The sequence below is a fragment of the Colias philodice genome, chromosome 10, assembly GCF_061535455.1.
Source record: "Colias philodice isolate Cphi_HAF_F1 chromosome 10, ilColPhil1 Martin Lab GWU primary, whole genome shotgun sequence".
NCBI lineage: Eukaryota > Metazoa > Arthropoda > Insecta > Lepidoptera > Pieridae > Colias > Colias philodice.
The window spans coordinates 8500944-8523567 of NC_143095.1; the positions used below are offsets into that span (position 1 = coordinate 8500944).

Consider the following 22624-nt stretch of genomic DNA (forward strand, 5'->3'; position numbering starts at 1 on the left):
AACTGCTCCACTTGTCCAAAATAAACACCTCAACAATGATGCTAGAGAGAGAATATAGCACCCGCTCGAAGAGGATGCAGGATTTGCCAAGATCAAAGGCAGGCAAAGTGAAAATTATCGTTAAATACCAGAGCGGTGCTAAATAATTCGTGGTGGCAAAAATACACCTGCGGCAGTCACGATCAAGGGCGCTCGGTCCGAATAGAATTGCCACCAATATTGAGACTTACTAATGGGACGTGCGACTGCCTCCTCGTGGTCCTCGTCGTGGTGACCGTTTCCACAGACTCCACTGTTTCCTCGACATCATCGCCATCGTCATCTTTGTTGCTCCAAGAGCCAAAGAACTCCGTCATTTTGGTCTAAATTAACTTTCCACAATCACTCAATTCCACACATTAAAGCACTCATTCACAGAAGCACTAGATCACCATCGTTTTGTATCCATTGTCAGAACTGTCCACCGATAGTCTAGAGCACTCTAGGACGGGTTACTTCATTTACGATTGTTTTATTAAATTGCACCGCGGAGACGGCCAGAGCTGATCTTGCCCGGAATCCTACTGGAAAACTGAAATAACCGCCGCGAACAAAAACCACCAGCCAAAACATTTCACATGCGGGATTATTATTAGTTGGACGATCTAGTCAAAAGAGCTAAGTGTCGTGGCGACCTTTACGCAAATAAAACTAGATTGATACTTAATGATAATTTTGCTACGCACAGCGTTTTGCTATTTTTTTAGCGCGAGGGCCCATACGCATACGAGACAGTTATTGTTTTCGCTGTCACTGCTGCAGTATGCGTTGTATGTAATGGATGAAGAGACAATAAAATTTCTTTGGTACGTTTATTTTGGATTTATCAGTAAAGACAAACAATTTTCAGTTCTTGACAAATCGTTTATCGTAGTCGTATGTTTTGTTATCGAAAGAAAGTCTTATAAGAATTATTATGTTATCATTTACAAGTAGGTACTTCTTCCAAGTTGTTGGCAATTATGAAAGGTTTTTCTTATTGAACAAATACTTATCTCTTTTAAGTGGTAATCTTTCTTTTTTCCTACATAAATAATAATGATTTTAACTGATTATCTTCAACATTAAATGGTGAAATTTATATCTGTAATCTGGAATCCAATATTTTTTTTATACTTTCCTACAGAGAAATTATCACTATAAACATGTTTATTAAATCCTTAATAATTTTCATATAAAATATACTGTATGCTACCATCCACATTCAAAGCGTAGGCGCCGACAGCTTTCCACTTAGTATAAACGCGGCTCTTCTAACGCTTCGCAATGATGCGAAAGCTTAATGAAAATCAATTTTGATACCACACTATTATAGTCCATTTTCACTTACACGTACTTAGCTTTAATAATGAGAGTTTCTCTAATGAATTAAGGAAGAGATGTTGCATCTTTAATATCCATTTTTTGTAAATGGGTCATATTGCCTTTAAACTTTTGATTTTATGAAGCTTGCAGCATGACTAAGAATTGTATACATTTGGTAGATATGCTTCGGTATAGCAAATCAACGATTCTAGACTTTGTAGACATAAAATGAGTATAAAAAGAATTCGTATAAAGTCGTCAAAACTCACGTGATGTTGCTAATATGATTTGATCTGCGTCCATTTTCCGCATTGACGTCTTTCATCATTCAAGGTGACTTACCTGTAAAACACAAATTGAATTAAAAGTTTACTGGATATCTGCAAGTACTTACGCATGTTTAGTCGTTTTATATTATATTGTTTTTAAATTATATAAGGATTGATCCTAATATGACTGTGTTATGTGTGTATCTAATATTTCTTATCATAAAACAATATTAAAGAGAAACAAAAGTAAATGACAGTTGAAGCCAACATCCACCACAGTGGTTTGAGACATGTGAATGGCCGTCAAAGTTTCGGTGTTAGGATCGATATTTATGTATTCAAATTTCATCACGATGTTTTTCAATAACAATCGAAGCAATGGTAAATTGAATAATGTATAGATTAATGGAAAATTTCTATTATTTTTGGCACACTTGTCTAATCCTTGACTTTTATATTGAAGTCAGAGGCATTGACCGCAAAGCCATCATTGCTCTTAGCCACAACATTATTGTACTTTTAGATAATTGAATAACATCTTTGTTGGTAAATAATAAAATAATTATAGATACCTATCATTTAATTTAATTGTTCTCTAAAAGTTTTAGCGATAGTAGTTTCTAACAACTATGTTTATTCTATTACTAACAACTATGTTTATTATAGCAAGTGCTGTAATGACAAAAACGACATTGCATAGGTATAAATATTAAGAAGATTTCTCTTCCATGGAAACTAACCAAGCCAGAAATTTTTATTCCTCTTGGAATCGAGAACTATCTTTTTGCTACGTTCTCAATTACCTACATTTTTGTAGGTCGAAAATGACCGGAACAAAATAAACGAATGAAAATATCGGTACTTTATGATGCTTTATGTCATTTTTATGGGATTCACAGTTAACACTTATAATAAGAGATAAACCATTAAATTGAAATGACATTGAGTTCTAAAAATAAATTATTAAGGTTCAAAATTCAGATCGTTTTAGAGATCTGGCATGTTTACAATATTATTATGTAATGGAATGCTTTTCAAAACAAATAAATAGTTATCTAGTTCTTAAATCTTCCTATTTCCGTTTTTTTATTTATTTAATTAAATATATCTCTCTATTGGAGTTGATTACTTTTTAAAGCGCGTCACACACGGTGAAGATACTATAATATTTTATCTTAAGATACCTACTGTTATATTTTATATTACAGTATCTTAACGCATCCGGTATCAGCGTTCGGACCATCATTTTTCTTTTTGTTATTGCGTACTAAGACTCCTGTAGAACCGCCATCCTGTTACAAATGACCCACAAAATTTCGCGTCATTTGTAACAGGATGGCGGTTCTACAGGGGTCTTAGTACGCAATGACAAAAAGAAAAATGATGGTCCGAACGCTGATACCGGATGCGTTAAGATACTGTAATATAAAATATAACAGTATCTTAAGATAAAATATTATAGTATCTTCACCGTGTGTGACGCGCTTTATACTTATGACAGATCCGATATATTAATATTATCATTCAAAACAGTTACATTTGGAATTCTGGATGCACAATGCACATTGCTCGTAAGGTCATCACATTCCTTAAAAGATTTTCATTTCTGATTTCATATATTAAGGTTATGAATTCTCTGTCATAAATTATTCTAAAGAGAGACAAGCTTTCTATTTCACAAATCACAAAAAATCTTTACACTTTGACATTCATTATGTTATTAACTTTTATTAAACATAATGTTGACATTTGGTTTAGCGCCATAATTTATTTCAAAAAAGGAAAGTATTTTTATTATTTTTAATTATTTTTTTTATAATTTCTATATGACATGGTAAACTAGCTGTGATGTGGAAATGATTTTGCCAATTTCATTTATATGGACATCATTATCGCATGGTCGCAATATTATTGGAGTGAAAAAGGCCTTTTCAAATATAATATCTGAATCTTAAACCTAAATCTATAAAACCACTCCACTTGTACAACCAAGTCATTTGTCATCAATGAGCTTTTAAAAGAAATACCTAAACCGCATTTCCAGATTTTCCCTTTGTTACCTTAGGTACTTATATTATTACCTTTTACCTATGTATTTATAACGACTTGAAAAGAAATACCTACACTATCATTTGCCAAAATTCCAAACACGTACCTAATAAACCTATCATATTCTACTTCTAGGTAATGCGAAGAGAAATATATTACGTTGCTGCTGCATAAATATGTTCTATGAAACAATTAATTATTTTCATTAATTTAATGCGTTTTAAAATCTCGTTTATATCTAGTGCACGAGAGTGCAGATATTATTTATTAATGCAAGTGCCGGAGCACATATCATGCGCCGCCACGCCACGTCTATTTACGACAAATAGGAAGTAAATAATCGTCACCAAACGGGTATCCTTGTATATAATTATCTTTACAGTTGTTGGCTTGGCGCTCTAGTATGAATCATTTGGAAATGTTTTCTTGTTTACAAGAACCCGCCCGCTATGGCATGGGATTTCAGTTTACAGAATGCAATATTTATTTTTTTTATTCGTAGATAATTTGTAACTACAGTTGTTTGGATTACAAGCTTACTTCTCCTGGTACTACACCAATTTTAAAATAAAATAAAATAAAGAAATTTTACTTTTTTTTAAACGTTGATAAAGTATTGAAATAACCTTGGCTTACTGTTTCACTGTTCAGCGGCGTCTGAATGAAGAATTATTATTATTTCTATGACTCAATCCGCAAACTTCGCTTGCGTAAGCTTTTGTTGTGAACGCAGTGAAACTAGCGACATCTATCGTAAAGGCGGGTAAATAAATTCGGGTTTGAATCTAAGTTTCATTATTTTGGAGCTTTTTTGGAGTAGACAATCGTAATAATATTATTTTATTCGTTACGAAAGTTGTATGGTAGAATTGTTTAACTTTACTTTACTTGATTTACCAAACATTTCATATTTTTATTCTATTAAGTATATTAAAGTGTTATTAATTAATATATATAATTACCTTGTATATGGTATGTAATACCCTTTTCGTCAATTGAAATAAAAATAACCTGATGTACCTTTAAAGAAGCCAAAATTAGCCATACACCCCAACTATAAACCAATCAATATTGCTGATATAAAATCCTAATACATATTCCATCGACGCCAATATAATCAAACAATAAACTAAAATAAGAGTTTTCAACACCATTGCACACATTGCGTAAAGGGCAAATCCACAGGGCAAATCGATTATCGGAAACAATATCTTGCCAAGTGCCAATAACCTTTGTCGCCATCTATCAAACGTCACGACTCACGATTCGCTTATAATAATATATTACATTTTCATTCGTACTTGCATGTGCATCAAGATTACCATTTTCTGTAAACATCGACAATGCAAGGGTTGTGACTGCAAAAGTATGAGTCATAGCCTTAACAATGAAAAAGGTATTTCTAATCTCATGTTCTTTATTCCCACGACTCAAGGATAACCCACCTTCCAAGAATGGTGTTATTTATAATCTGTTAGAATTTAACATGGTTTAAAAAATAAAAAGCTACTAGTATTTTCGGTACTTAATGTAATTCCTAAAACTAATATTCCAAAGTTAATAGACCTCGTCTTAGTTCCTACATTATGCAAAACATCTAATTTTTAAAGATAAAGATAATAGGTAGATATATTATGTTCCTTATCTTAGAGGAAGATTATATCCCAGCAAAAATATGCTACAGATACTTGGAAGCGTTAGATTTGCCGATTGTACTTCAATATAAAAAGTGAATCCACCGTGGTAACAAATTAAAAGTTGCACAATAGAAAATAGCAAAAGTCGTTTATAATGCAATTATCATGTCTATTGTATTTCTCTAGCCCGTGATGTGAATCCTGTATTATATGATAATGAAGCGAGAGAAAGTAACTGTTTAGAATTACAAGTAGATACGGTAAAGTTTTTCCCTTCATTGAAACCCGATCACGTCTAATTTGTCACGTTTTGCATCATTGTACTCAGATATAAGTTCATATACCTATGTTATTTTTAATTAGGAATGTTTTCATTAATTTCTCTTAAACAAATTGCAATAATATAATGAATAACAGAGGTCCTCTTTATGCAGGTACAAGATGCATCTACTGAAAGTAAGAGCTTTATGCATTATTGAAATCATTATTAAAAAATCATGACATTTAAATAAGATATTGCTCTTTGTCTGTAGGTGTAAAAGTGGGATGCAAACAACGAATATAACAATGAGTGTTGAACTTTAAAAGCGATGTGTAATTAACAAAACGTATGTGACACGTAGGTTACCGCGTCATAATGAGTTGTGCTTTCGTGAAATATACATAGATTCGTCACAGTGTGGGCCGAACAGAACCATGCCAAAGAATCTTCGACTAGGAAGTAATGTAATCGATGCATGGAGAAGGGAAAATCCTTGTAAATGACGGTAACCTTAACACTTACAAATTATTGGCTATCATTAGCGTCAGAAATGCCTACCTACAATGTTTAAATGTAGAGCTGTTATACTACAATACATATTAAAAGTTCAATGGTGAAATGTAAATGGATTCAAAGTGATTTGTGGGTATGGGAAACATGAAATTAGATGAAACATTGTAACTTCTTCGTCTTTTAACTAAACTGACACGATAATTTTTTAACGTGTTTGTATTTGAAACACCAAAAGCATTGATTGATTACATATATATTATGTGAGCTCATAAAGTATAACTTCGAATGTTATTATGACGGTTGAAAAAACTGAGTAAACCAATTCAACTTCTTTACTTTACAGGAGATGTTTGCATGAAAAAGTCAACAAGAGTCTAGACGTTTGCAGTGCAGAGCAGTTAGTAACTGCATTACATGCTTGATTCGTGCTGCTGGGTACTATTATATTTTATGATACGTCAATTTAGTTTATTGAATGAGCTTACACATTTCGCAACATCTCAAATGTGACTGTAATGTGACGGACAGTTGAGTGGGCGCAGAAACGCTCGCATAATTAATAGCTAATTGGTCCCTGTTGTCGCATTATGCAATATATCGAAATAGATTGCCGTAGATTATAAATAGGCCTTTGATAGTTCTCAAACGCAGCGGTCTATAAACCTTTCAACGCGTAATGATAGTCCAGTTAAAACAAAGGTAACACAAACATAATGTATTGTTGTACATCCTGTTTTTGTCGCTACGGTACCGCGGCCACTTGATTATCTAAATAAAACATTTACCAATCGCACTAACTTTTGGTCAATCTAATTATGTGTCAGTATTTATTGTGCAGAAGAAAATTTATGGATCTTGCCATTGTATGCGTGCGTGAAGTTCTAATCCTATGAAAGGTTTGCTTATTCGTGTGAAAAATATAGACATATGTGATTGCAAATTTCAGGAATAAAGTACCTTTATTCATACAAAAGTGACTAGGTATCTACTTAGAATGACGTGAAAACTAACAATTTCATATCAAGATACATTTTCAGCGTAAACGAAATTCACAGACGGCTGAAATAGGTACTTTCGGCCATTATCGATTACGCTGGCCAACTGCTATTCATGTAAATATTAAGAGCAAAACAGCAAAACTTTTACTCTGAAATGCATTTACATCTCGTTATAATGCATTTTTAATAATCTTGACTCTTGAGGTTTCGAATATGTAACGATTTCATGCGTTGATGTTTTCTTCAGTTGTAAAGGGTGACCATAATCGCATACAGGATAATCTCAAATCTCATTGTTACTCTATACGTGCCTATATGAAGCCAAGTGCGTAGTTCATTACGAATCAAGCACATCTTAGAAATTGCTTTGCATACAAGTGCATCACTTTACAAAGATAACATGAAATTGAAATATGAATCACAATTGGCATTCTGAGTAGAGTTATTCGAAGCGATTTGTCATTCTGTTAATGTTTTATTAACAAAAAAGTCCATTGGCCGACCTCGCTGACTCATTAATCCCGCCTGCATTTGGGTCGCACATTAAATTGTTTCAGCAATGTGTGCTTACCATTTCATACAGTGTATTCGCTGTAAAAGTTTCAAAGAGAACAAAGACTTTTGAGTGACAATAATAATAAACTGCGGTAAAGTTTAAAGATTGTTTTAATATAAATAATTTTCTGCAGTTTAAGAAATTAAATACTTTTGTAGGTACTTATGTTAAAGATTTCAATTAATATTGAGTTATTAATATTAACTCACTTTAACAAGGTTCTTCAAATCAATTTAATTTAAAAACTCATCCCTGAATATTACCATTTACCTACCAATATTTTCAATGTTCATTATTACGACCATAAGAGCTTTTGCTGATTTCTCACAAAAAGACAAGATCAACAATCAATATTATGATGTGTCAATTAAGAATAGATATTTTTATTTTTAGATACCTACTTTGATTAAATGATATCTTATATGATATTATGATATCCGAAACGTATGAAATTTAAAGGCATAGTTGATAGTTCTTATGTAGGTACAGTAAAAGTTCCTTATTCGCGCTTCCTTCATTCGCGGTTTCACTATTCGCGGATGGAAAAAATGCGACCTAAATCCTGTATTCGCGGCCTAAAAATCTTTATTCGCGGATCGAATCGGTACATCGGTACGTACATATATGTATTTACCTAAATAAAAACCATTCGTTATCCTTAGTAAACGCTTGAACTACAACTACGAATTTATAATGTCGAATAAAAAAAAATGAAAAACGAGTAAAAAGTGACAAGCCATTGCCTAAACCTGAAGATAGTACCTAATTAAATGGTAATTAATAAATATGTTTTGTCAAAAACTTAAATTAAACTGGTTTCTTTATGTATTTGCTTTTTTATTTCATCACCTAAGAACGTATTCCCTATAACCCCATACAAATTACCATTCCTTATTCACGGTTTCTCTATTCGCGGCACATTTACGGAACCTATTACCCGCGAATAAGGAACTTTTACTGTACATAAAAAAAGTATCAAAAGCTTCATAAATTTCAGGGGTTATTCTTTGTTCTATTAAATAGAAATCAAAATAAAACCATCAATTATTATAATAAAGATCAATTTGCAAAATATCCAATCTAAAACATTGAACGCACATTAGCGTAAATTTATATTTTTTACATATCATAAATAACTTTCGGGCGTTGCTCTATATGTTGACAAGAAATTAAAAACATGTCGTTTTTATAAGAAGTGAAGATTGCTCTATTTTCGCCTGAAATTAAGTTGTATTTATAGATTATCGTCAGTTTGAAGCCATGTGGGTGCCGTGGGGTTAGTCATGACTCATGAGTCAATGACCGCAAGGGGCTGTTCATTTGTATAGTTTCGTTCATTTAATTGAAAGTTAGTCTTTGTAAAGTATTTTGTTGACATGAAAGCGAAATGTTTTCACGACTCATTTCATCTGGTTTGAAATACAGAGTTTTAAGAAAAAATTGTACCTGGCTATACAAGTGATTTACATTTACAAGTAGCTATAACATAATATTATGCATAGGGTTCTCACGAAATAATTATTTTTTACTTTTTGGTAACCAAATAGACAATACACAAGTATCTACATTATAATTGTTTTGATACATTCTTCGGAAAAAAGATTATATTTGAATACAAACGTTATATAGAGCCGAATTAGATTAGTTACAGTAAGTAGATAATTAATGGAATTATACAAAGCCGACTCTTAGTAAAATAATACCTATCTACTCTAATCCAACTAATTTCATTAACTCCTCAGAAAGACTTTTATTTTTAGTGTAAAGTAGGTACGCAAGTTGTTATACATTATACACAGCATTTTATCCATTTTTATATTAAGTACTTAGTTGTTTGAATAGTTTTAATGGACTGGACAAATATATAAAATACTTTTTTAGTTGTTGAATGTGTCTACCCATTTTGAACTTGGATTGTAATTTTGTGAATAATTTTATTGTTATTATAAATAATATATTAGCGCGATCTTGCTCTCCGCGCGGCTTCGTTTCCACAAAAAGTGCAATAGCCCCATACAATTTCACCTTAAACTGTTACTTATGCATATTTTGTTTGAAAAGGAAAGACGTTGACTCCCATTGACTGCTGCTGGAGTTTGTACGGGTAAACGAGTATTTTTTAGTTCAACCAAATATTCTCTAACATGAATTTATTATAAACTTATAGAAGGCGAAATACGCTACACAGACCGTATTGTTTGAGTAAAATGACATTATAAACTCATAGAAGAAAGATCCAGTTACATGAAATTATAAACTCAAAGTTTCATGTTACTGGGATAGAGTATATAGAATAATTATAAAGATACTAGAGGTCCGCCCCGGCTTCGCCCGTGGTACATATTTCGCAATAAAAGGTAGCCTATGTCCTTTCTCGGGTATCAAAATATCTCCATACCAAATTTCATGCAAATTGGTTCAGTAGTTTAGGCGTGATTGCAGAGTAACAGAAAGACAGAGTTACTTTCGCATTTATAATATTAGTATGGATATTATATTATCTGAGTAAAATAAAATTATATACTCATAGAGGAAACCCAAATATCTCAGTAACATGAAATAATAATCTCATAGAAGAGAACACAGACAATGCAGTGATCACCTCGACATTGGCGCGCGGGCGTCGCGACGCGCTATTTCTGTGCGCGATATGTTTTTCATTTTCACTCAGTGCGACAAAAGTCGCTCATAAACAAAAAACAAACGTTATAGTTGCATAATTTTACTCGCGCAAGATCTTATTATAGGAGCTTTAGTTAGCAGCATTTGGTTTACAGAGGAATGATTTCCTGAATGCGTTTATATCGCATTGGTTTGTAAAATAGAAAGACAAAACTAATTAAGTATGAAAAAGAAAACAATGTAATTTGAAAATATTTTCGATCATCAATTTCACGAATACTAAGTAGTTACCTAACAAAGAAAAACTTTAGTCTTTACATACACGTTGAAACTTGCTATAATTTAATTAGGTACCTTATCTTAATCTTTTAACATAAAGACATGACGTATAACAAGAAATTTATTTTTAGTTCGAAATGTTTTTAACCCTAAGCTTTGTTTATTACCTAGTTACGTCTTTGTTTTTCAGTGAATTTTCCACGTTCTTTCTTTGGATGTTGTATGCTTGTTGGTAAGCTATTCACTCATTAAAAACAGAATCTATTCCTCAGAATCCATCTGTTATTTTTATTGAATTTTCTGGATAAAAGACGGAAATGACGTATATTATAACAACTAAGGGAGACAAATACGAAGCTGTGTAAGGAAATCATTGTAGCTTTTCAATTTACAGTTGCCATATTTAAGTAAGTAACATAATATTATATTTAATGAGTACTTTTTTTTTACTTTTATTGTAATTTTAATAATAATTAGCTACTATACAAATGAATAATCTGCAGTGTAATTATTTGAATCTGAAACTATTTAAACTTCACGGTGTCAAGAAACCTATTAACATTTTATAAGTTGTTTACATTTTTTTAAAAGTATAGGTACAATTTCACTTTAATGTGTAATAAAATATATACTTTAAAAGCAAGTCTTTAAAATATATTTTACAAAGTAATATACATATTTTATTTTGTGCTGCATTATTACATGACTTGTTGTTTTCTTTTAAAATAAGGCAATATCCAGGTCATCTCAGTAGAGTGTCTCTCCAAGATCTAATTTTTGTGGACATCGGTTAAAAACAAGAAAGTGTAGGATTTTTAATCTTGTAGACGGTTTGTAATTATTATTTTTTTTAATGTTTGGGTTTAAAATAATTATGAATACTTACTTTAGTTGTTTTTTGTTTTGTTCAAAGCTCTACCAAAGACTCTACAATGCGGGATTTGAAGATGAAACGTGTGTTTTTGTCTATGTTTTAGAGTGAGTATTTAAATATTGAGAGAAAAGGACTTTTATTAATCTTTAACTGAATATTAATGATTATTTTCTCTCAATGTATCACTCTCAAATATAAACTAATTTGTGTTAATTTGTAAGTGTCAGTAACGATGAAATCGTAAACCTAAATAGCAGCTATCTACTAGCTAGTAAAATTATAGATATTTGTCAAATTATAATTAGCAGTTTATATCTTTGCTACAGCATGCTAAATTGCAACTGAAACAAGGAGACTCAATGATCAGAATTCCATTTTGGGGAAAAAAAATGCCAGGAAACAGAAGGCTGGTTACCTACTTGTCTGTATAGACTAGAGTAGATAATTTTTGAAACAAAAAAAATCGCAGTCGGATGAAACCCATTAGAAAAGGAGCGGAATATGATAAAAATTTAAGGAAAAATAAATTACGGTCAATCCGAGTTCGGGAAGCGGGAGGGGGGAGCTTTTAAGAGAAAAAAATGGTTTCTCTCGATTTCCGACAAAACTACAAGTCCTATAGAAAAAAGTTCAATGGCAAAGTTGTAGGTAATTAAAAGTTCTACAACTTTTGTATTCACAATTTTTTCACATTACCTCAAAATTTAGGTGAAAAATTCAAAAAACCAAGTTTTTGGTCTATTATTTTTATCTACTTCAAAATTTATTTTTTTTCTACGAAATTTGGTGGAAACTTCTTTTATTATGTCCCAAATACACTGTAATTAGGTATTGTGGTAGGTATTGTATCCCAATAAAATATGAGAATGAAACATTGCAAATATATTTTGCTCATGCACACAATCTTCGATTAAAAAGAAACAACAATCTAAGTACAAAGTAAATAAACGACTTGTGTATCATCTTATATTCATTAAATCTTTAATTTAATAGTTAATATAATTTTGCTTGGTAATATTGTTTTGTAAACATGCAGATGTTACCTGTCCAATCTCATTAAACTACGTAGTTACAACGGGAAATGGCGGTAAATAATATTCAAATGACATTTTCATAGACAAGTAATGTATACTCTACGTAACAAGGAACGTAAATTCATAGTGAACGAGCGCAATGCACGTATTACATGACCTTCGGAATATTCCCTGTGCATATCTGTGATCAGTCTGAATTTTATTGATACTCAATCGAAAGCAAGAAAGATCGTTTCTTTTTGATGGCTTTTGGAACTCTATGTTTGCAAAATTCATTGCATATACATAAAATCATTGATAATGAATGCTACTTTGTGTTTCGTAGGGTAAAAGGGTAAATAAAGGGACCCAGTCACAAAAAATTCGCTGTCTGTCTGTCTGTCAATCCGACTGTCAGCAGGCTGTATCTCATGAACCGTGATAGATGGACAGTTGAAATAGTCAGAGACGATGTATTTCTGCTGCCACAAGATATAGGTATCAACAAATATTAAATTGTAATTTTACGATATAAACGAAAACTTTAACAGAAAATGGACTATTTACTGAGCTAAACCATTCCTCCTTAGAATAACGTTTAATATAATATATATTCATGTCAGATTTTATTTACGTAAGTAATAAATGGCTGATATACAACAATCCAGTTTTCCATTGCTGCCAAAACCAACACTTTAGCATCTTTGCAAACCCCTAGGGTATTGACCAACAATAAAATCTGTCTAGAAAAAGCGATCGTTCAATGTTCGATAGTTGACCGAATTCGCGTGTTAATTCCCCGCCAGTGTGTCCGTCCAGTTTTAATTATATCCGCTGCGTTCCATTTTCGCGCTCGCAAACCAACAGTGCGTTGCGTTGCTTCCGCGACTTGACGCCATGGTGATCGGTTGTCGAACTAACACGAATTATGATTGATATTATTATAAAAAAGTGTGCTCACACAATTTATTTTCCCCGCAATGTCCCCACTAATTAGCTGTCAAAATTGACGTAAAGTGCAGCAGAATAAAGCGGCGCGTTCACAGAATAATGAAATTTACACGGTGTTATTCTTGTGTTAGCAGTGATCGCTGGAGTGCGATCAAACGGATGGGATGTTGTGCTTCTGCTAGTCAATTAGGTAAAATCGCACTTTGGCAGGCTTCCCGAGCAGTTGTTCGACTTGTGTGTTTTGCGCGTTTGATTCGAGGAACGGAACAGCGCACGTACACCCTTATTTGGACTGTAATGCACCGTTTTATTTACGTACGGACTGATTTATGGGCATTAAACTATTATATTATAGTATTCGTACTGTAAACTACTCTATTATTGAAGATAACTGCTATTGAAGACTATCTTTTCTTATTATTTCTAACTATCTGTACAACAATTTATTAATCATCCTGTGAACAAAGACTTGAACACGATTCACAACAAACTACATAATATATGAAACATTGCAGTTTATGTGTACATATTAATATTAGCTCTACATAGAGTTTTCTTCCAGATGACGTCACACAAAAACAAATTAAAGACGTCAATAGTACCTCAAGGTAACATTACGACATCTACGAACTAAATGTTCTCTTCTATCTCCTTGGAAACATGGTAACGATGTTCATCTTCATTATAAATCTAGATACGTCACAAAATGCTACATTTTGGTACCTACCTACCTAATTTATTGTTTACAGTTTACACTATGAATTTACGCATAAATGTAACTATGAATAGCTTTTCTATTTACTCCTGCTTTGTATACAATAATGGTCTAGCCAAACTTCTGTTTTACTATTGACTTTATGTCTTAGATCCCTATCTTTAGAAATATTATTAAACCAGTGAAAGGGATTATTTATTACAACAAACACCAAATATGAGTATATTTTAAAGGTAATAATTATGTACTATCTACAGCAGCAGGTTGAAATCCTTAAAATGTTTATATGCAGCTATATTATGACGCAAAATATGCAGCTACTCTTGGTCAAGATCCAGTGCAGACTGCAGCGGATTTTATCTATTTCATTGGATATATCAATGATATTTAACTAATCCTGTCATAACAAAGCTTCTGAATTAAATTTGTTTGAAAATACTTTGTAAGAGAACAACAAAATGTGTACGACTGTCTTGGAAAGGAAACATTTGGCAAAACCTCAATGGCCTGGTGAACTCGTTAATCCGTTTCAAGAAAATGTATCAGGTCATATTGTCCTCGAGTATCTTTGTCGTCTTTTAACTTAATTGTATCACTAAAAACCCTTTCTTTATAACCATCTTCGACACTCAAAGGAAATGAAAACTTTTAAAAGTTTTATTGGTTAGATACTTAAACGTTGTTTTGCTTTTCTTTATTCGAAAAGGCCTCAATCAATGAAACAGATACTACACGTAATAAAAACATGATTAAAATTATAACACACCTAAAATGAGTTCCTTACAATCAGTAATTAATTATTATTAATTAGGTACTATTGAAAAAATGATAGCGGATTTTAGAATAACATATACTGTGGTAACATTCTCTTTTGTTTTACCACAACCGAGAAATTTAACATAATAAGAAATAGTATAAAATATATAGCTAACAGGATTTACGCCTTTACCAATATTTAGTTGAGATCGATGAGCATTGTTTACATTCGTGCAGTTTACGTTTTCTTGTGTGCGTAGTGGTCTATAATAAGAAAAAATAAAAACAAAACACTATGTACATAATATAATAACAATGAAATAATATAGTAGTGTCATTAATGGGTATACAGTATCTGTATAATATGAGTTATGACTTATGAGACAAGAAGTTGCATATTATATAGAAAAAAATCACATAATTGAAACTACGATAGAGTCATCGTAATTATTTTCGTAAGTGATAACAGGCTGGGCTACGACTTGACACATCTTGCACTTTGGTATTATAAGATTGTTAGTTTAATTTAATTTTAACATCTATCATGTGGATGTGGGTCGTTGAAATTGTTAGAAATATCTCGATCACTAATAGCACTGAACGTTAAAATATTATACGGGATGTAGCGACCTTGTAATCGATTATTTTACTTACTATTTTCAAACCGCAATCGTAATATTCGTATTTATTTATGCACTTATTTTTTGTACTTGCTTGCATTTTTTTGTGTGCAGTATATGTACCTGAAAGATCGCTTATTTTGTAAACAAATGCTCCGCATACCGTGAAGAATGATTCGTATTCCGGAAACATTTAATAACGCCATTGTTTTTGGTGTTATCATCATGTAAATTATTATTTCTGTAAGACAAGATTCTTACTTGTACGAGATAATAATAGGTAGGTATATTCTTCTAGAAGAAGTCTAATTGAATAAATAAATGTTTGAGTTTAGCTTCCATTTACCTGTTTCTACTAACAAGTAAAAGCCGTTTAATTTTTAAATACATTTAAGGATAGTCTAATACTTTAAGTTTTTATTATAGAGCAGAAATTAAAGACCAAAGACAACACAAACATAAGTGACGTATTTCAACGGACACTTTTTCCCATTGAGAAAATCTCTATACCTAGGTACTATAACTAATAACTATCTTTAAAGACAACATTAATGTTAACAAATAACTACGTATCGTCAAAAACAATAAATTCAAGATCTAAATCAGTTTGAAGATTTATGCTTATACAAAATCCATTTAAAATATCAATCTCATGGGATTTGAAAAAACTATAATAAAATGCAAGAACCCATACAACCCGTTCGAGCTGCTTTGAAAACGTATATCCCTGAAGATCCATCAAGTTTTATAACTTTTTAAAACAGATAACTATATAATACATATATAACAAGCATTTAACACTATTACATTAGCAAACGTCTAGAATGAAGATGCCAAGTAAATATCTGTAGATTTGGCAGTCAGCGGCACTTTTGAAGTTTCAGATAACATCAAAATATTTCTTACATTTTCTAGTCATTATAACAAATGATGCTTTTACATGATGCGTATAATTGTGCACATTTTTGTGTTTACTTTTAACTTCTAAGAAAAATGTTGTTGTTTTAGAGAGTCACGACTCGGCGGTAGGTCTAGATTGGCTCTGGTTGGAATAATGGTTTTTAAACCTCAAGTCCCAAACCCAAGTGGCTGAAACGCACACATTAATGCTCGCTTTCGTATTGTGAATAAACATCGTAATGTAGCAGATAAACTAGGATGGGAGCCAAGACGAAAATATGCCACGGCGCGTTTTTCCATTGGATTTTGCGCTTTGGAAACGGACAGTAGTTCCCGCTGACATTAATTGTTAATTTGTTCAAGGAATGCGATAACGCGACAATGTCCTATCACTACCGCCCTTATGTGTCTTTCGTCGATGTAGAAGTGTATTGGCATGGATGTTCTACCGGTCGTTTTGATGACTGACGGTCATTAAAACTTTATCATTGCATAATCAATACTGAAACAACTTTTATGATGTAGAGCTCTTATTAAATGTAGAGTATGAATGTATGAGGAATGTACCTAATAGTGTGGTGGGTTTCATTCTGAATCATGTGTTGTTTGTGTTGTCTTGCAAGGTCACACGTGGTCATGTCCGTGTCACAAGATAGGCCGATGCACACGCGTCAAGGTACGGGTGTTCATTCAAGCTTCATTTCTATTTACAACACAAATATAATGAGTGACACCGCGAGCACTTCCACTGACGTAGGACCTTCGCGAGCGATTCACTGAAAACCGTTTGGACCGGCTTCCACTTGTCTCATTCCCGGAATAGGTTGGGCGGAAACCGGCCCATCCGTCAACGATTGACAAAGGCATTAGAAACGAAGAAGAACTAAACAATTTTGAACCCATTATGCTTGATGCGTTGCACTTTCCGCGGCCTGGACACTACTAGTTCAGGATAACGCTAGTGTTTACGTCCGTGTTCACTGTCAAATGTGTTATCTGTTATGTGAGCAGGTGCGGTGGCGTCGCGTCGACGCGTGCGCGTCTATTTGTGTCGCATCGTTACATAAAGCAGTCGTGTCCTCACCTCCTCTATCTTGAGGCTCGTGCGGACCACCTTGCGGGTGACCGCGGTCTCGTATGTTTCTTCGATTGTCTCCGCCATGGTTGCGATTCGCGTGTTGCGCGGGCGTCGCGCACGGTCGTTGAGGCGGTACTGAAGAGCGCGCGGTTATTTTTAGTTTTCAGTCGCCGGTCCGTGTGGTGTGCCTGTCTCATTCGAACTTGGGAATTGGGGTGTAATAAACCCAGGACGCTCGACTAAATTATTTACTTAGAACCTTCGCAATAGCTTCTGATCTTACTGCTCTGGTAAATTCTGAACGTCTGAAAAATGCTTACCTACCTAACTGTTTTCAATTTTCATACATAACATGATTTCCAATCATTTTTATTTTACTCCTTAGTCCTTACTTAAAATTAATACATAAGTCATACGAATTAACTGAGCTAAGTATATTCGAGGACATTCAAGCAATAAATATAATGAATACTGAAGCAAATATAGTGACGAGTAATGTAGCATGCAACATTACATGTAAACAAATGTCTTGATATAAAATGGTCGTTTGTTGCCCCGATTGATGTCGACCTTGCTTTTCTTTAATGACAACAGTTTAAAATACAATAAATTCCTCTCGATACATTGTCATGGACATATTCACTGGGTAGGGGATTATTGTACGAGTTATTTCATTCCTCTTCTATAACGATTGTATCAAAGAATGTAAACTAAATAAGTAAGGTAGTTGGTAAACATATGTGGTTGGCTCTATCAATGAGTTGTGTGTCAAAAAACAATGGAAAGGAAATAAAAGCTGACTGTATGTGTAGATTCAGCCTCTATCCTGTCGAAGATTAGATAATGAATTAAATTTTATACATATTTGTTTATTTTAATACTTTTCAAATAAAAGTATCTATTTGTAAGGTGTAAACGCTGGGAGCTATACTTCCCACGTCTCAGATTGAAGTAAATCGTGTTTTATTTTTATATGCTTAATTGCTTAAACCTAATGCAGTGTATCTACGCAATCTTAACATTTCAGAGAACTTTTTTTCATGGAAACACTTTTCAGAGAATTATTACATGTCATGGTAAACACACGTCAAAGTCAGGTGACGTGATTTTGCAGCCGAAAACGACCGTTATTTTTTAGTTTTTTGTGTAGTGCTGAAAAAAAATTAGATAAGTAGATTTGAGTTTTAGCTATGTAAACTAGACTTTATTACGGTTGCGTGAAACGTTAAAATATGCCCAGAATCTTTCGTATATACCTTGGTAGAGTCGATTGAAATTAAGTCTATAAGTGGGAAGATAATATCATCCCAGTGTTCTTCACTGCACACGACATTCGGAAATTCTATATACATATAAAATCCGTGTGTCTAAAAAAACGTTTTTAGTTGGTATGAGCAACTTATTTATTATTATGCATTATTTCTGATCAGATAATTAGACATCTTAACTCAATTCATTAGTAGGTACCTATTGCTTTTATTTTGTTTTAGAAAAATGCCTTGTTTAGGTTGAAGTCATTCATTTTTCAATTCCCGAATTCTTCCCTTAGTAAAAGAGACTTGCATTGATGAGTACTTTCACCTGCTTTATTAAAAAATATGATTTTTATAATTTTTTATGATAAAATTTAATTCACAAGTGGAGTCAGGGCAACTAGCTAGTGTTTTAAAATATTGGTGTCATACTGGACACTGGGAGCTATAGTTCCCACCAAAAAAAGGTTACTTCGCCCCCACTAACCCCTCTTTTATGTGTATTTTTGAAATCTACGACCCAAAATTACCCAGGAACGTATCTTACTTTTTTGTTAACTCCTCCACAGGCTCGCGTTTGAATAAGGGTTATTCAGTATCATATTATCATAATATACGTAGAGTCAATCCATACTATCCTTACTAATATTATAAATGCGAAAGTAACTCTGTCTGACTGTCTGTTACTCAATCACGCCTACACTGCTGAACCAATTTGCATGAAATTTGGTATGGAGATATTTTGATACCCGAGAAAGGACATAGGCTACCTTTTATTGCGAAATATGTACCACGGGCGAAGCCGGGGCGGACCTCTAATAATATTATATATAAATGCGAAAGTGTGTTTATTCGTATTAATGTGACATGGCCATGGGTAACTTTTGACAGCTCAACAGCTGTATGTTGTGTGTTGTGTGTTGTACCTATGTTTAAATATAAATTTATAGTTGAATCGTTTTTATCGCCTTAAATAGGTATTTTATCATAATTTATCTATAATATTATTTTTTATTGACTTATCGAAATTTTCCTGACTTATAGAAATTTTCCTGACGTATAGAAATTCTTCTGTCTTATCGAAATTTTCCCGACTTATGGATTTTTCCTGACTTATTGAAATTTTTGCGGCATGGAGAAATTTTCCTCACGTATAGAAATTTTCCTGGCTTATAGAATTTTTCCTGACGTATAGAAATTTTCCTGACTTATGGTAATTTTCCTGGCGTATAGAAATTTTCCTAACTTATAGAAATTTTTGTGGCAAAGAGAAATTTTCCTCACGTATAGAAATTTTCCTCACGTATAGAAATTTTCCTGGCGTATAGAAATTTTCCGGACTTATGGAAAGATTCCTGTCTTAAATTTTCCTTTCTTATGGAAATTGTCCTTTCTTATAGAAATTTTCCTTGTGGAAATTTTCCCGACATGGAAATTTTCCTGTCCTATAGAAATTTTCCTGGCGTATAGAAATTTTCCTGGCTTATAGAATTTTTCCTGACGTATAGAAATTTTCCTGACTTATGGTAATTTTCCTGGCGTATAGAAATTTTCCTGACTTATAGAAATATTTGTGGCAAAGAGAAATTTTCCTCACGTATAGAAATTTTCCTCACGTATAGAAATTTTCCTGGCGTATAGAAATTTTCCTGACGTATAGAAATTTTCCTGACGTATAGAAATTTTCTGGACTTATGGAAATTTTCCTGTCTTTAATTTTCCTTTCTTATGAAAATTGTCCTGTCTTATAGAAATTTTCCTTTCTTATGGAAATTTTCCAGCTTATAGAAATTTTCCCGACTTATGGAAAGGAGAATGCCCATGAAAGTATGGATCACAGTATAGTGTTGCGTCAATGCCAGAGTGGTTTTGGAGGGTTCTTCGATATTCAAAAGATTTTTACCAATTGATTTTTTTGTGATAAAAACAGGGGTTTTCAAGATATTGAGAAAAATGTGAATTAACCTCAAAACTTAAATAACCCCGATTTAGTTAGGTTTATGTAGGTAGTATTTTATCGTCTGAAGGTTATTTTTCGTTTAACATATTTAATCTATGCTTATGCTTTCAGACAAAGTCTATCGGCTAGTGTAGGTAGGCACCAGAAATCTTCCTGAGACGGATTTCAAGAAAACCTAAATCTACATATATAAAAAAATGCCAATAGAGCTCGAATATAGATTGTTTTATTCGGTTTACATGTTGTTGTTGTTTGAATCATTTTTTTAACAATGATCGCTTTAGTTTTTTTATATATCTATCGATGATCGATACAAAAAAATTATTTTTAGTTATTTAGTTATTTAAATAATACATCCACCGGTACACAGTGACTAAAATCTATTTTTAAAGTGAAACTTTTATTACATCGTCTCAAACTTTTTGGTCTGTGTAGCGCATGTCGCGTGACGGTCGGCTGCCGGGTAGGTATAAAGCAGTGTTCGGAACCGTACGATAATTATTATCGTACAAATACGATAATTTTGTGCCTAAGTTTCACTTTTACCGTGGTTTCATAAAACCACACAACATTTTTGATAATATGTTATTTTTTGGTTTAAATAATTTAAAGTGTAATGAGAATATAATGACACAATAGTGAAAAGTGGTAACCTGACTTCAAGATCTAAAAAAATCACTTTGATTATATATTATTTACTATATTTTTGAGCGTACCGAAAAAATCCTAGTCACTGTTTCCTCCCTGACCTGAAAAAACTAAAGGGGACCTAACAAAAAAATTGTGAGACCTTAAAGGACCTAACGGAGACATTTTCGACCCAAAATTCCATTGATGGGGAAATTTGCATTGGTAATAAAACGCCAGTATAATTTTCGAACAAACGTTATATTTTAATCGTAGTACATGTATTATTATTAGTCTGTGATTTTAATGTAGAACAAACTATAACAACTAAGAATGTTTATACTTAAACTTGTATACGTAGTATATTATTATTAGTCTGTGCTTAAACTAATAATGAAAAAAAAAATGTATTAATAATTTTGAAGGGCGGCCAACCAAACAGTATATTTCTATTTTATTTATTGTTAATAAACATTTAACGAACAAACAATTAAGAACAAAACATGAACTAACTATATGGCATAATAAAAATTTAAAACTAAAAAAAAATTATGCGGGGTCAGGTTTGGTGAGCCTCATCTACTTAGGTATTGCGGCTTAAAATATACTTTGTATCAGAGACATCTAGGGGTGAATAGAAGAATCGAAATTAATAATGACTACATCTTCTCTCTAATAGATGGCGCTGCATTCAATTTCTTCCACAAGTTGTAATTATACTAATAAAGGAATAATATTTCATCGGTAAATATTTCTTTTTTAGAAATAATGCCGTTTTTCCTTAAAATTATAGAATATTTTACAAGTATTACGAGTGTCACCATAGTAATCGAAATAACAATGAATGACACAGTCTACCATTCTTATTATCACGTTTAACACAAATTTCAACCTTATTTCTATGAGTTTATGTTCAAAGTTATATCTATTGAAAATTGACAACTTCTGTTGTAGAAAAGCCGAATTTTTTCGTATTGGAACAAAAAGAAACAAAACGTCTCATATACTTACTCATATACTGCGTAAGGATACATATTAAAAAGCTTAATTTAATATTTAAGTTAGTTTTCACTAAAATCAAGCTGTCCAATAAAAGGCATAGTTTACTTGTGTGTACTGTTTAGCTATCGGTTTAAATGTGTTGATTTTGGCGACAGCGGTTTTCATATGAATTATGACATTATAGCACTTCTATGTGTCTTGTTATTTAGATTTCTATGGTCTGTATAATGCATAGATATAATATTGACACTAATCTAATAATACCAGTTAATTTAATTCTGGATTGAAAAGTAGGTTTTTAATAAATAAGCACTCTTACAACAAGAGTGAAATCTATCTATCCTAT

The 22624-nt window shown here is 32.5% G+C and overlaps 1 protein-coding gene and 1 long non-coding RNA gene across 5 annotated transcripts in view; one reads left to right on the plus strand and one right to left on the minus strand.

The window, feature by feature from the left end:
• tmod (tropomodulin) overlaps positions 1 to 17601 on the minus strand; it is a 52876-nt gene extending 35275 nt beyond the window's left edge. The window contains exon 1 of one of the 4 annotated variants that reach the window (XM_089700196.1): positions 231 to 391. In XM_089700196.1, the coding sequence (XP_089556322.1) occupies positions 231 to 356 (126 nt within the window). In that variant the 5' untranslated portion in view covers positions 357 to 391. Of the gene's footprint in view, positions 1 to 230; positions 492 to 17442 lie in introns of those variants that run through there. The other 3 variants (XM_089700197.1, XM_089700195.1, XM_089700198.1) reach the window with 3 other exon arrangements.
• LOC149485333 (uncharacterized) overlaps positions 1 to 22624 on the plus strand; it is a 316030-nt gene that overhangs the window by 53944 nt on the left and 239462 nt on the right. The window lies entirely within an intron of this gene.